Genomic DNA, 11,990 nt, shown 5'->3' with positions numbered 1-11,990 from the left:
GTTGTCCAATTCAGGAGTGCTCTGAAAAGTGACAAATAGGTTTACAGCATATAACTTTCTTTTTATGACTTTGGGGGAAAAGAGGGCAGATGACATCACTGGATGGTAACTTCAAAAGCAGACTGTTGGTTGGTCAGACAGATTGACTGCAAGCTTTATGTTTTCCTGAGTGAAGTTTAGGTTTCAACAAACAAAGGAAAGTAGACAGTGTGTCATGAATAAGATCAAAACTACAGACTTTAGTCCCATGAGGAAAAGACAGAAAAGAATGCAAATTGCAGCTCCTCTGAGCAGCTACAAAATAGAATTTAGGGACATAATAATTTTCATTGTGGAGAGGAAAATGGGAATGACCAGGAGAATGTTCCTGATGGATCTAGCAAGAAGAAAAGGCTTCCGAGTGGAAAATGAGCTAAGGTATGAAAAAGATTAATAGCTCTTTGTATGGAGAGTTGGGATGGAATTGTTCTCTGTTTGTGCAAGTCTATGCATATCAGTACAGGTAAGTGTGTCCAACAAGTTTGTACAGATTGAGGACAAGAGCTACAGAGATGCCCCAGAGCTTCTCCAAAACTTGACTCAGTCTAATAATCTTTAATGTGATAGAACAGAAAAATATTACATGATCATATGGTCTATATCTAATTTAATTCTATTCAAGTCTATTAAATTTAATTCTGTCGTGCCCAGTCCATTTTCTTTTGGTGTGAGCTTCCCCAGCATAATTCAAAAGTCAAGTGTGGCCCTCAGTTCCCCCAAGTGTGTGCATATTGAGTGTATAAAATACCAGAAGGCATATACTGTATAGATATTTTCTGGGGAAGTGCTAGTAATTTTATACATTTCCCACATTTGAGAAAGTGCTAGCAAAATAACAAAGCATCAAGCTTTAATATGAAAAATAATCCTGTCTTTAGTGTAGTGGGTTGTTGAGCAACATTTATTTATGTTCAGCTTCATTTAGCATTATAAGAATATAGTTATTAATGTACAACTGCATTTAGCGCTACACCTATGGTAGATTATATTAATCTCCTATACCTTCAGAAAGAGGTCCTCTTTATTAAACAGTTATTTCTGCATCTAGACTTAAGTTTAAGCATATTTTATTTTGTGGTTCTCTCTGGCAATTACATAATGAGATTCCAGTCTTGAGCATAATGACATTCCTGTGCATTTTGCAGTGCTCTGATTTCAATGCCCTATTTCAAAGTGATGTGGGCGTTCCATAGTAAATATGAAGGTTCTCTATGAGCAAGCCGTCCTAATTATTTCAATGGAGAAGGCATGTGAAGGAGCTGGATATGTTTTGGCAACACTTCAGCAGGCAATTAATAACTGTACAGTTTTTTTTAAAGAATTAATTAATAGGTATTGCTTAGGAGGGAAAATCCTTCCTACTATGAAGGAATCAGTGTTCTTTCCCCCAGTTGCAGCTGCAATCCAGATTGGTTTCCCAAAGAGAGAGGTGGGCTATTTTCTTTCCTCAGGAGGGTGCATTTAAAAAAGAAATCAATATGGGGGAGCATAAGGCTGTGGCTAGTTATATGGTTATGCCACCAGAGAGGGCAGGGTTGACATTTTGGGACAATTTTGGAGAGGGCTGTGGAAAGCTCTTTTAATGCACAGGAGATGTATTAATCCCACAAAGGTCTAATGCACCAGTTTAGATAAAGACTCTCTCAAATCAAGCTCAACTTCTGATGACTACTATCAGCCCCACTAGGTTGACCAGACCAGGAAATCAACTCCACAGGAAGGCTAAAGCTACTTTTATTGAGATTTACTATAATAACAAAAACGTGCAAGTCTGATTGTGCTGTACCTCCTCCTCCTTCTTATAGGGAGATGTCTGCTGAACCACTTCATTATCTGGACATTCTGGACTTTGCTTTATTCCCTTTTGACTAGGCTATGGAGCCTGCATAGCTCTGCCAAGGTCATCTTCCTTATGCTTTACAACTACTGTATTTGGGCATATCCATGTCATTTTATTGACTACAACATGGAAATGGGTCAACCATTGCTTTTTTCCAGGATGTTGTTTTCAACTTCCCAGTCCACTCTACAACCCTGAGATTTCCTAGTGGTCTCCCATATAAATACTAACCTGGTCCACCCCTGTTTCAGTTATCCAGGTTCAGCCAAGATTAGCAAGCGGCTACAACTTAGAAAGAAACCAATACAAAATCATATCACTGAAGTTCGGCAATAAGCCACTGAAGTTGATGGTATGATTTTGAAGGGAGAGGTCTCTGAGTGCCACAAAAATGGAATGAGAGGAGTTGCGTGTGATCCTATTGCTGAAGCATAATGAGTATAGGCCTTTTTCTACAAGACACTTACCATATCAACACCCTATATCTATTTTTTTTACTTAAGATCCACTAATTCAGAGAATCTGCCACATTTGGGGGAGTTTGTTCCCCTCCTGAACTGTCTGCACAATGGGATAGTATTTCTAACATGTAGTCAAGATCCACTTTCTTTTCATTTGAAACCATAGCTTTGAAACTTTTCTAGTGGTTGATGCTGTTTTTGAAACAACCTTCTCCAACTTGAAGCTCTCCAGAAGTTCTGGGACTGTAACTCCCAAACTTGGGGGAGTTGGTTTAAAATTCTACAAACTATACTCCCTCCCATCTAAGGGCAAGAACTCGAAGAAAACTGCCCTGGAGTAACAGAGAACAGGCTTGCTCCATTATCCATGGAATGACCCTTTAAAGTATTTGAAAGTGGTTATCATATACTACTTCTTAGAAGCTTATTTTTCAGGCTGAATGGAGCCACCTCCTTCAATCGTCTTCATAGGGTTTGTTCTCCAGGGTCTCTGCAAGCTTTCTTGCCCTAATAAGTATATATTTCTTAGTTTGTCGCAATCTTAAACCTGAGTATCCAGAACCTGCTCTCTGACCTGGAAAGAAATCTGACACTTTTGCCAACAGAAGCATTCATCTCAAAGCTATAGCATGATATCTAGATCAGAAGTGCAATGTGGGGATGGGAACAAGCTCACAGCTCCCTGATCCACATTGGATTCCACACCTTTTTTTGAAAAAGGATCATCCATGCAATGATATACCCCAAAGCCTGAGTTAACCTAAATGGCCCAAAACAGAAAATTGCAATAACAGATGTTAGAGGAAAATGATATCACAGTGCATAATATGTTGTTCCTGTAAATAAACCTTCCTAATTTGGAGAATCTCATTAGTAAAGTGTTGAAAGAACACTCAGACATCTTAATATAGCAATGGTGCTGAATGTTAGAGTCACACTTAAACTGTCACTCCTCCTGGCTGCCTTACATAGGGAGGTTTTTACCATCTGCCTTCCTCTATTATATGAACATACATGTTTTAGAAAGCCTGTTACACACACGGAAGCACATAGGTTATTCTGATGCAGAATCTGAGGAAGAATCTATCTTGAATAAACATATTTATTGTTACTTATTGGAGATTCTAAACCTTGTGTCTTGAACAGACCAAGTCCTCTGGCCCTTCAGTTCCTAAGGCCCATCTGCCATCTCACCTGATATTAAGTGGCCTGGTGCACCTGCTCATGGTTACTGATATATGGAGAAACTGACCCTGAATTGACGAGTTCTAAGGGTGGGAGGAGAAGCAGTCTTTATCCAGTGATATCATTGGAGCTACTGTGGGGGCACTGTGGTCCATGGAAAATATAAGAGTTTCCAAACCTGATTAAAAAAAATGCTTCTGATAGACTTCATATATTTTAGCTTGATTAAATCTCCCTTCCTTCCAGAAGGGACAAATGGCCACAAGACTGCCCATATTACCCTGAAGCAATGTCTCCATATCACCATTCTTCCCCTGGGACTCCTGGGGGCTGCAAAGTTAGTTCTAAAGAAATGCAACTTCCATTTCAAAAAGTTTGTCTGCCTTTAATGCTGCTGATTAGACAACGATTTGTAATCTCTTTAGACAATTTTCCAATGCTGCATTGCTAGCCTGTAAATTTGGGTGGGGCTGGCTGTTTTGCATGCTTATTTTTATTGAAAGATGACACTGTTACTTTTTTCATAGTTGCTTTCACTCTTCTTTTTTAAAAAAATTGTTAGCTATTTTGTGGTCCATGGACCACAATGTAAATGACCTTATTACTCTACCCTTATTATTTTGAGTGAAAGGTCCTTCTCTCAAAATAACCTTGAAGCATTTCATATCGCACCAGGAATAGATACTAATTTTAAAATCAACCAACCATGGCAACAAATCAACAAAAATAACCAATTAGCTGCCAATGAGGATTGAAAACAACACTGGATTGAAATTCAGAATCCTGAGGTCACTTCCAGATTGCCACCATCTTCATTCCCTGAACTCAACTTCTGTTTGAAGGCAATCCATGATTGTCTTCATTTCTGCTGTCTTGAGAACAAGGGGCATTCTCTAGGAACAAAAATCTCCTCACCCTCCCTCCATATAAAAACTGGGGGGAGGGGGAGGAGAGAGAATAACCTAGTAGCCTGATTGCATGTTGTCTGGTGCTGAATAAACTGAGAAAATGAATGAAATACTTGTCAGGTTCACCCCTGCTCATTTTGTCTGGGGCTCTGAGGGAAAGCTGCCAAGCCTAAAGCTAACACGTCCCTTATAGGACCTCAAGTTCCTCTTGTGGAAATGTTGCAGGAAAAAAATAATAATAAAAGAGAGCCTTAATGATGAGAGGAACAAATCCATGTCTAAACATTTTGAAATCCACAGCTTAAATATCTTGATAGAAGCTGTATCTCCATTTCCCTACCTGTGTGCCTATTACTTTAGTTTTAGGGCCCTTCACAAGTGGCACTGAGCCAATTCAGGATTGGCACCATGCTGCTGTATTCCCACACCATCTTTCTTGAGTTACTGTCATCCTTTCAGTGGGATTTTACATGCAGGAAGAAGGATGTCTTAATATCTCAGCAGCTTTCCCTTCATACCAACTATTTTGGGCAAAATGACCAGGCAAGCATGCACAGTATTTACTGAAAACATTGGGGCTAACCATTCATTTTCCCTCTTTTTGTCTGGACTTAACTAATAAATAAATATGGGAATGAAAGTGCCTGTACTAGTACCCATCAGGGTCTCTGCCCCATCTTTTCAAAAATATTTATTAAATGGTCAATAGTCAGTTGGAGTTTGCAATTCTCAGCGTCTGAAAGACAAAAATCAGTGAGAAGTACAAAGCCTTCTTCAAGTTGGTGACTTAATGGGCACATCTATGTCACTGTATGAAAGGGATTGCCATTGTCTTCTTGCAGGATATTTTTATTTGTTTGTTTATTTATTATTAAATTTCTTTGCCTCCCATCTCACGTACGATGACTCTTTTAGACTTCACTGTTTAATCTATGGCAATGGGATATTCTGTGGGTCTCCCATCCAGGTTTTAACCAGGTCCAATCCTGTTTAACTTTTTGAAATCATCTAGCTGGACAAAGGTAAAACAACCACCCTCTTTTCTTCCTGTCTCTTCCTGTCCCTGATAGCAGTTTAGATCTTGAGCTTGAAGAAATGTGGAGAAATAAAGGGGACTTGACAATTTCAGGTTTTTAAGTGAGGCACTGGAAGGTGTCCCTTGTTTTACTGGCATCTGTTTTGAATTCACTTCAACCAGGATAATTTAACTGTCATTTTAAAAAAAAAAAAAGTGAATATATGTGGAAATTCTACATTTCTTCCTTTTTTTTTTTTTGCCAAGAATACAACACAGCTGTGAAATAGCAGAAGAAACTAGGGCATGCTGGCTGAACTGCTGTTGTGAGTGCAGAAATGGCAAAGTTCCCAGAACTTCAGCTTTATACAAATACATTAAATATGCACATTTTATATAAAGGGATATAAACCACAGGAAGCAGAAGTTAAACAACTCTAACTGAATTTCTTTTTGTTGTTGTCTGAGACAACAAAGCAGAGCACATCAGTTTAATTAAAGGGGAAGGTAACATAGTGTTGATTTGAAAAATGATGTGTACCCAGTTTGATCATTAAGATATTAGACTACAATCCTATCTTTGCTCCCTAGAAGGAAGTCTAATTGAGCTCAGTGGGACTTACTTCTGAGCAGATATGCATGGGATTATTCAGCTGCTATGCTGAAATCTTCTATCTTAGCCTTCCTCAACCTGGTGCCCTAGGAATTTGGAAACAGAAATCCCAGCACAACTGAAGGACACCAGGCTGGGGAAAGATGTTTTTAGAACTGGGCAGCATTTCAGGTCCATATCCAAAAAGGTGCTTTGGAACATACAGGGACCAAGATGTATTGGCTGTTTCCAGCACTTTAAATTGGCAGCATCTTTTCCCAGGATCGCGTGGCCGCCCTCCACAGCTGCAGTATGCTTCTTGGAAAAGGCACATGGCTCAAGGCACTTCTTTGACTTTGTATCTGAAGTACTGAACAGCCCTTGTGGGTCACTTTAATTTTCCCAGAATTAATCCCCCTGAATTGATTGAGACTTCCTTTTGAGCACACACACATAGCATTGACTTGTTACAAGACAACTTATATTACACTTTTCCAGTGTAAAAGAAAGCTCAAAATGATTTAATATTTCTCAAATGGGATGATATGATAATATACTATATTATCATATTACAATAATACTATATTCTCATAGTTATAAATGTGTTATATACAATAGTGTATTTATATATTTATGTATTTATGTATTTATATATACAGTATGACAATATATTGTCATACTTCAGCAAAGGATCGTTACCTTGTTGTGGTGCTGGAGCTTGAGCACCTCAATGATGCCATGAGCTAAACCGTGAAGGGCCACCCAATATGGGAAGGTCATGACAGAGAGGTCAGACTAAATGTGATCCCTGGGGAAGGTAATGGCAACCCACCCCAGTATTCTTGCCGTGAAAACTAAATGGATCAGTACAACCAGAGATATGTCGGTATACCATAGGAAGATAAGACCCCCAGGTCGGAAGATGGTCAAAATGCTACTGGGGAGGAACAGAGGATGAGTTCAACTAGCCCCAGACGTGATGACGCAGCTAGCTCAAAGCCAAAAGGATGGCTAGTGGCCGACGGTGCTGGTGGTGAACGGCGAATCCGATGTTCTAAGGATCAACACACCATTGGAACCTGGAATGTAAGATCTATGAGCCAGGGCAAATTGGATGTGCTTATTGGTGATATGTCAAGATTAAAGATAGACATTTTGGGCATCAGTGAACTGAAATGGACTGGAATGGGCCACTTCACATCAAATGACCACCAGATCTACTACTGTGGACAAGAGGACCACAGAAGAAATGGAGTAGCCTTCATAATTAATAGTAAAGTGGCTAAAGCAGTGCTTGGATACAATCCAAAAAACGATAGAATGATCTCAATTCGAATTCAGGGCAAGCCATCTAACATCACAGTGATCCAAATATACGCCCCAACCACAGATGCTGAAGAAGCTGAAGTAGAGCAGTTCTATGAGGATCTGCAGCACCTACTGGACAACACGCCTAAAAGAGATGTTATTTTCATCATGGGAGACTGGAATGCTAAGGTGGGCAGTCAAATGACACCTGGAATTACAGGTAAGCATGGCCTGGGAGAACAAAATGAAGCAGGACATAGGCTGATAGAATTTTGCCAAGACAACTCACTCTGCATAACAAACACTCTCTTCCAACAACCTAAGAGACGGCTTTATACATGGACTTCCCCAGATGGACAACACCGAAATCAGATTGACTACATCCTTTGCAGCCAAAGGTGGCGGACATCTATACAGTCGGTAAAAACAAGACCTGGAGCTGACTGTAGTTCCGATCACGAACTTCTTCTTGCACAATTTAGGATCAGACTAAAGAGATTAGGGAAGACCCACAGATCAGCTAGATATGAGCTCACTAATATTCCTAAGGAATATGCAGTGGAGGTGAAGAATCGATTTAAGGGACTGGACTTAGTAGATAGGGTCCCGGAAGAACTATGGACAGAAGTTGGCAGCATTGTTCAGGAGGCGGCAACAAAATACATCCCAAAGAAAGAGAAAACCAAGAAGGCAAAATGGCTGTCTGCTGAGACACTAGAAGTAGCCCAAGAAAGAAGGAAAGCAAAAGGCAACAGAGATAGGGGGAGATATGCCCAATTAAATGCAAAATTCCAGAGGTTAGCCAGAAGAGATAGGGAATTATTTTTAAACAAGCAATGCGTGGAAGTGGAAGAAGACAATAGAATAGGAATGATAAGAGACCTCTTCCAGAAAATTAGAAACATTGGAGGTAAATTCCAGGCCAAAATGGGTATGATCAAAAACAAAGATGGCAAGGACCTAACAGAAGAAGAAGAGATCAAGAAAAGGTGGCAAGAATATACAGAAGACCTGTATAGGAAGGATAACAATATCGGGGATAGCTTTGACGGTGTGGTCAGTGAGCTAGAGCCAGACATCCTGAAGAGTGAGGTTGAATGGGCCTTAAGAAGCATTGCTAATAACAAGGCAGCAGGAGACGACGGCATCCCAGCTGAACTGTTCAAAATCTTGCAAGATGATGCTGTCAAGGTAATGCATGCTGTATGCCAGCAAATTTGGAAAACACAAGAATGGCCATCAGACTGGAAAAAATCAACTTATATCCCCATACCAAAAAGGGGAACACTAAAGAATGTTCAAACTATCGAACAGTGGCACTCATTTCACATGCAAGTAAGGTAATGCTCAAGATCCTGCAAGGTAGACTTCAGCAATTCATGGAGCGAGAATTGCCAGATGTACAAGCTGGGTTTAGAAAAGGCAGAGGAACTAGGGACCAAATTGCCAATATCCGCTGGATAATGGAAAAAGCCAGGGAGTTTCAGAAAAACATCTATTTCTGTTTTATTGACTATTCTAAAGCCTTTGACTGTGTGGACCATAACAAATTGTGGCAAGTTCTTAGTGGTATGAGGATACCAAGTCATCTTGTTTGCCTCCTGAAGAATCTGTATAATGACCAAGTAGCAACAGTAAGAACAGACCACGGAACAACAGACTGGTTTAAGATTGGGAAAGGAGTACGGCAGGGCTGTATACTCTCACCCTACCTATTCAACTTGTACGCAGAACACATCATGCGACAAGCTGGGCTTGAGGAATCCAAGGCTGGAGTTAAAATTGCTAGAAGAAACATTAACAGTCTCAGATATGCAGATGATACCACTTTGATGGCTGAAAGTGAAGAGGAACTGAGGAGCCTTATGATGAAGGTGAAAGAAGAAAGTGCAAAAGCTGGCTTGCAGCTAAACCTCAAAAACCCCAAGATTATGGCAACCAGCTTGATTGATAACTGGCAAATAGAGGGAGAAAATGTAGAAGCAGTGAAAGACTTTGTATTTCTAGGTGCAAAGATTACTGCAGATGCTGACTGCAGTCAGGAAATCAAAAGACACTTAATCCTTGGGAGAAGAGCAACGACAAATCTCAATAAAATAGTTGTCATGAGTGCCGTTGAGCTGAAGTCATCAGCGCAATGGCACACATGACAATAGCAAGGAAACAGGAGAAGGGGCTCAAGATAAGTAGCCATCAACTCACAACGACTAACGGCCAATAAACAATAGCTAAACGGATCACGGAGCACACCCAAGCCATCAGCGCTAATACAACGGAGATCGCCCAGCTGACAGCAATCACCGGATGAATAGAAAACCCGATGATGGGCGATCCTGGAACGCCAGCGGGGCCTCGTAACCCCTCACCCACCGGCAGGGCAACGTATTGGACAAAGGGGGGTGACGTGACCGCGAGTGAGGGGGCGCTGACCGGCGCGGGGTATTTAAACCCCGCACCGGCGCGCTCCTGTCACTCTCAGCTCTTTTCCCGACGCTGTACCTGCGCTGTGAATAAACCAGAGCCTGATCCACCGAACCAGTGTCTGAGCATTATTCAGAGGTAGGCAGCGCATGACATAAAGCTGAGAGTCATAAACTCAGCCTCGCCGAGCCCCACCGGACGACAACGAGCCGCGGGAGGAATAGACGGCGAGAAGACCAGCAAGATGAAGCCGGAGCGACGCGGGCAAGGAGGGCGAGCCGCACGGCAAGAAACAGAGGAAGACCGACCGAGGCCAGAGGCACCGCGGACTCCCGGAGCCATGGACGCCCACCCCACCCGACCCGAGCCTCAGCTCCAACCCCAAGGGGAGATGGCGACGGAGGCAACCCGACCGCGGGAGGGAGCAACATACCTTCCGAAACCAGTGGAGGACCCCGTGCCCCACATCGCACCCCAGCAACGGGCGTGGAGCGACAGCCCAACGGCGGTCAGCACGGAGGAGGACGATGGAGACACCCAGCAGATGGCGGAGGAAGCGGACCAACGGCAGAGGGAGGATGAACCCCGCCGGCAACCCACCCCCGCCGACACACCGACGGAACCGGCCCCAGCGGCGGCGCGGACCGTGGTCGAGGAGGCACGAGCTGAACTCGCGGCCATGCGGGCCCAACTGACGGAACTCCGGACCATGCTCCAGTCGCTTATGCCCCCCGCGCCACCCAACGACGTCCCCGCACAGGCCCACACCCCGAGCGAAGCCAACCGCAACTACCAGGGGGAATGCGCACGGACCTCGCCGCCGCCCTCAAAACCGACCCCTGGTTCCTGGCAAACCCCGACAAGGTAACGATGGCACAGGACCTGGCATGGGGGGAAGGCAGAATCTGTGTCCCGGACTCGCAACGCCAAGCGATCTTGCATAGGTCACACGACGCCAAACAAGCGGGACACTTTGGGTTCCTCAAGACCCTACACCTAACACGGCGTCAATTCTGGTGGCCCGCGCTCAGGCGAGATGTAAAAGCATACGTAGCGTCCTGCCCAACGTGCGCTAGGGCCAAACGGGCATCAGGCAAACCCGCGGGGCTATTACAACGGGTGGCAGAACCCTCCCGCCCATGGGAGGAAATCTCTATGGATTTTATAGTGGACCTCCCACCCAGCCAGAAGAAAACGGCCATTTGGGTGGTGAAGGATTACTTCTCAAAGCAGGCCCACTTCATCCCCTGCACGTCGGTCCCATCCGCACAACAACTAGCCAAACTCTTCCTCATCCACGTGTATAGGCTACACGGATGTCCCGCACGTGTGGTGACCGACAGGGGCACACAGTTCACCTCCAAATTCTGGCGGGCCTTCCTAAAGCTGACGGGGACCCAACAGGCCCTATCCACTGCCTGGCACCCCCAGACGGACGGAGCCACAGAGGTCCTCAATGCCACCTTAGAGCAATTCATACGCTCATATACTAACTATCACCAAGACGACTGGGCTGAACTGCTCCCGTTCGCCGAAGTCGCATACAACAACGCCGTCCACACGAGCACGGGGAAAACTCCGTTCGAGGTAGTCTCGGGGCGCGACTTCGTCCCCATACCGGAGCTACCTCAACCCCCGGAACCCCAGGTGGACGCTAGCGACTGGGGACCGAAGATCGCGGAATCATGGCCAATAATCACGGCGGCGCTGAAGGATGCACAGGCAGCCTACAAAGAGCAGGCCGACAAGCACCGGCGCCAACAACCGACGTTCCAAGCGGAGGATATGGTCTACCTATCCACCAAATTCCTAAAGTCACCCCAACCCTCGAAAAAACTGGGGCCTAAGTACATCGGGCCGTTCCGAGTCACGCAAATAGTGAACCCGGTAGCAATACGCTTGGACCTGCCACACAACCTACGGAGACTCCACCCGGTGTTCCACACCAGCCTCCTGACACCGGCAACCACCTCTCGATGGCACCCAAGCACACCACAGCCCTCACCGGTGATGATTGACGGGCAACATCACTTTGAGATAAGGGACATACTCGACTCCCGCAAGCAACGAGGAACTCTACACTATTTGGTCAGGTGGAAACACTTCCCCCACCCGGAATGGGTGGCGGCGCACAACGTTAACGCGCCTGACCTGACCCGGGCATTTCACCGGGCATACCCCGACAAGCCACAACCAAGGTTAGCAAGCCGTCCCCTGCAAA

General features: G+C 44.3%; 1 protein-coding gene across 1 annotated transcript in view; it reads left to right on the top strand.

Moving 5' to 3' along the window:
* Positions 1–214: 214 nt before the first annotated feature.
* DNTT (DNA nucleotidylexotransferase) overlaps positions 215–11,990 on the top strand; it is a 175,166-nt gene continuing 163,390 nt past the window's right edge. Inside the window, exon 1 of the mRNA XM_063306162.1 lies at positions 215–417. Coding sequence (XP_063162232.1) covers positions 215–417 — 203 coding nt within the window. The remainder of the gene's footprint in view (positions 418–11,990) is intronic.

This window comes from Candoia aspera, chromosome 6, assembly GCF_035149785.1.
Source record: "Candoia aspera isolate rCanAsp1 chromosome 6, rCanAsp1.hap2, whole genome shotgun sequence".
NCBI classification, from domain to species: domain Eukaryota; kingdom Metazoa; phylum Chordata; class Lepidosauria; order Squamata; family Boidae; genus Candoia; species Candoia aspera.
The sequence above is the reverse complement of the archived record's forward strand: the minus strand, read 5'-3'. Positions and strand labels throughout refer to the sequence as shown.